This window comes from Nanorana parkeri, unplaced genomic scaffold (genome assembly GCF_000935625.1).
Source record: "Nanorana parkeri isolate BGI_ZX_2015 unplaced genomic scaffold, ASM93562v1 scaffold398, whole genome shotgun sequence".
Lineage (NCBI taxonomy): Eukaryota > Metazoa > Chordata > Amphibia > Anura > Dicroglossidae > Nanorana > Nanorana parkeri.
Genome location: NW_017306666.1, coordinates 1,179,435 through 1,182,626, shown reverse-complemented (window position 1 = coordinate 1,182,626; position 3,192 = coordinate 1,179,435). Strand labels below are relative to the sequence as shown.

The following is a 3,192-nucleotide window of genomic DNA, read 5'->3' as shown; positions in this document are numbered from 1 at the left end:
CTAAATCGGGTACAGCAGAAGCAGTATGCCTTCAGAGGGACAAGTTTTCTATGGAATATTTTGAGACTGAGAAGGGTTGCTTCCAAATCATTTGGGTGTGTAAATTAGAGCTTGAGCTATTGAACTCTACAATTAAAACCCGATCTTGTATGCAAAGTCAACAGCCCAAATAATTAGTTCAAGAACGGTGGTGTTTTTACGAGTATTCACATTCCTTCTGGGATTTTTCACAAGCTTACATCCCCAGACTAAGTTCTACTTGGGGAACAAGCTATAAAAATAGTGGGCGTGTGCTGGAAACAGCAGATAAATAGATGCGATAGTAATACAGTATAATAGCAAAAATCTTGATTGTTCATAATGAATTAAGCAGAAGCCATTCTTTCTTCGCCTTAAGGCGAAACATGTTGGGGCATCCAGGAAAGAATGGCCTCTGCTTAATCCATTATACTATATTACCATCACATCATGTCTACCCATTGACCGGTTTCTCAATGATAATGTGATCTGTATTTTTTAATTATTAGTGAATACTACATTTTTTACATAATACTATGAGAGCATAAGAGTTTTTTTTAAAGCCCCCCCTTTCGGGCCCCTGCATACCTGAAAGTGGTATTTATTTACACAAATCTACTTGGGGAACAAGGCAGCTTACTGAAGCAGTCTCACTGGTCAATGAATACTGTATTCTAGCCACAAAATGAAGTTAGAGAGCTTGCTCATTTCATGTACACAGACCCATTTTATCAGACTAGACAGGGGGAATGGCTAGGGAACAAAGACCGTATACCGCAGTTGCTGCCCACCATTGCTATAGCAAAGAAATTGGCTTACGGCAGTTTATTTCATCACTCTTATCCTTGCAGTCCGCATCACCATCACAGCGCCACTTCTTGTGAATGCATTCTCCAGAGCCACAAGAAATCTCACTGGGTGAACACTTTTGAGGAAGGGCTGGCTGGCGGCCACACTGTTCCAGAGACTCATCGGAGTGGTCAGCACAATCTGCATCATCGTCACACACCCAGCTCAGTGGTATGCAGGAAGAGTTCTTGCACCGAAACTCATGAGCCTCACACGTTAAAGCAGCGCAGTTTATTTCATCACTTCCATCGCTACAGTCTTTGTGGCCATTACAGTAAAATACTCTTGAGATACAGCGACCATTGGAGCAAGTGAACTCAGCTGGACTACAGGTCACATTCTCTGCAAGGAAAATTAGAAAGCTTTAAATACATGAGAACCATATTGCAGATTCTCTCTAGTATCATCTGGCATCTCTATACGTTGAACTCTATGGAATTGTGCGTTTGACTATGCAACAGGTCATTTTTTCAATTCCATAAATTCACACAGAACTATTGGGCAACTATCCCCCATAGTTCTCTCTAGGGTCGAGAGGACCTACGGTGAGCCAAATGTCAGTAAATAGCAGGCTATACAGCAAGTGCCGCAGCTGGGACGGATCCTGCCAATACTGTTGAGCTCCACTCTGCTGGCTGATGGGCAGAGCCTGCTGTCAATCCAGAGGCATGCCCACCCCCTCCCCTGTCTCTCCAGTCAGTGCTGGAGGATCGGAGGGGAGGATCAGTGGGGAGGGATTCTAGTCAAAAGTAAAGTTTTGGCTGAATTACATGAAGATTTACTAAGAGTCAAGCACTTACGGCAGTTCTCTTCATCCACTTTACTGTCACAGTCATATTCGCCATCACACAGCCAATAACGGGGGATGCATTGCGTAGAAACGGCTCCACAACTTATTTCAGTCTCCCTGCATGTTCTCAGGTCTGCAGAGAAAACAGATTTCAAGAGAACACAAATCACAACCCCATTACCAAGCCAAATAAAAGACAGTTACATGGAAGTGATGGTCCAACATAAAACCCATCAGGAGAAAAATATGGGAGCCACTATTATGGGAGCCACTATTGTGGATTAAAGGTGCCCAGCTCCAGGACAGTCATCCTTTCTATTAATTCACACTAGCCCGAAATGGTAAAAACACTCCTTTCTAGTCCACTATATGACTGACCTTTTCATGACTGAGCTTTCAATTTGTTCCTTAATGACTGAAGCACTTTACATTTTTGCTGTGTGATTCTTCCACAGCAGTAATACTTTCTTACTAACTGCACTCACAGGGATTTTTTTTTTTTTAGAGGACAGATGCGATGTCACTTCATGAGAAGTGTTGTGTCATAAGTGCGACCAGGCTCAACATTCCAGCACGACTCCTGCAGTGAGTGAAGCTGGGGCAGGCTGGCTGCAGGTGTCATACAAGAATGGTACTATGGATCATTTAATGGTTAAATGACCCATAGTACACTGCAGAAATAAGAGTTACAATTCTGCCCTGCTTCTTCCAGTCTGCCCCACTTCCCTCAATTAAACTTGAAGTTACAAGTATTGCTGATATTATGCAATGACTAAAATGAGGCTATTAAAAATGTCACATTTCCCTTTAAGAAAAAAGTACCAGTAATTGCTATCAGTAAGCAAGGGATGTTCAAAAACGTGGTTTTAGGACATCGCTAGAAAATAACGATTATAGCGGAAGTGAGCAGGATTCTGAGACCTAACTAAACCATTGTGCCATACTGAGGAATGTGCAGTCTTTACCGCAATAAGGCAGTTATGCAATTTATAATCAGTTTATGAAACTGCTTAGCCCAGAAAGGGCTTGAGCGGTTATGGTCACTGTACTTTACTGCATCTAACTTGCTAACCGCCATCAAAAGCAGACCCATGAGGCAGATGTGGTCACCACTCTTGATTATAAAGATAGACCTGTACGACCTCATGGATACATCTAGGTTTAGATGTCAAGTCAGTAGGGTTCATGCAGTGGATTGCACAAATACCTGCTGCCCTCGATTTGAATAGCCAGAATTATAGCTGTGGATATGTGTTGTCCAAATACTCTGCTCTGGAAGCCTTCCAAGAATTCTGGAATTAAACACACCTTGCCCCAAGAATGAGTTCTACTAAGAGTGCTAGGTCTAACCACACTCTGCAAAGGCAGTGTTGCAGCACACCTAAATACACCAAAAGCACTGCTCCAGGAATGGACTGTGTAAAAAACTGCAGCAAAAAGGTTGGTCATGAGAGGTCAGTCAAGTTACTAGTCTCAGTGGCGGAGCTAAGGAACAAAGGGCCCTGGTGCAAGATTTTTTTTTGGGCCCCCCCCCC

At 43.0% G+C, this 3,192-nt stretch overlaps 1 protein-coding gene across 3 annotated transcripts in view; it reads right to left on the bottom strand.

Annotated features, from left to right (window-relative positions):
• VLDLR (very low density lipoprotein receptor) overlaps positions 1-3,192 on the bottom strand; it is a 39,661-nt gene that overhangs the window by 14,306 nt on the left and 22,163 nt on the right. For all 3 annotated transcript variants that reach the window (XM_018559476.1, XM_018559477.1, XM_018559478.1), the window contains exons 4-5: positions 1,668-1,790; positions 838-1,209 (exon numbers count right to left, since the gene is read on the bottom strand). In XM_018559476.1, the coding sequence (XP_018414978.1) occupies positions 838-1,209; positions 1,668-1,790 (495 nt within the window). The remainder of the gene's footprint in view (positions 1-837; positions 1,210-1,667; positions 1,791-3,192) is intronic.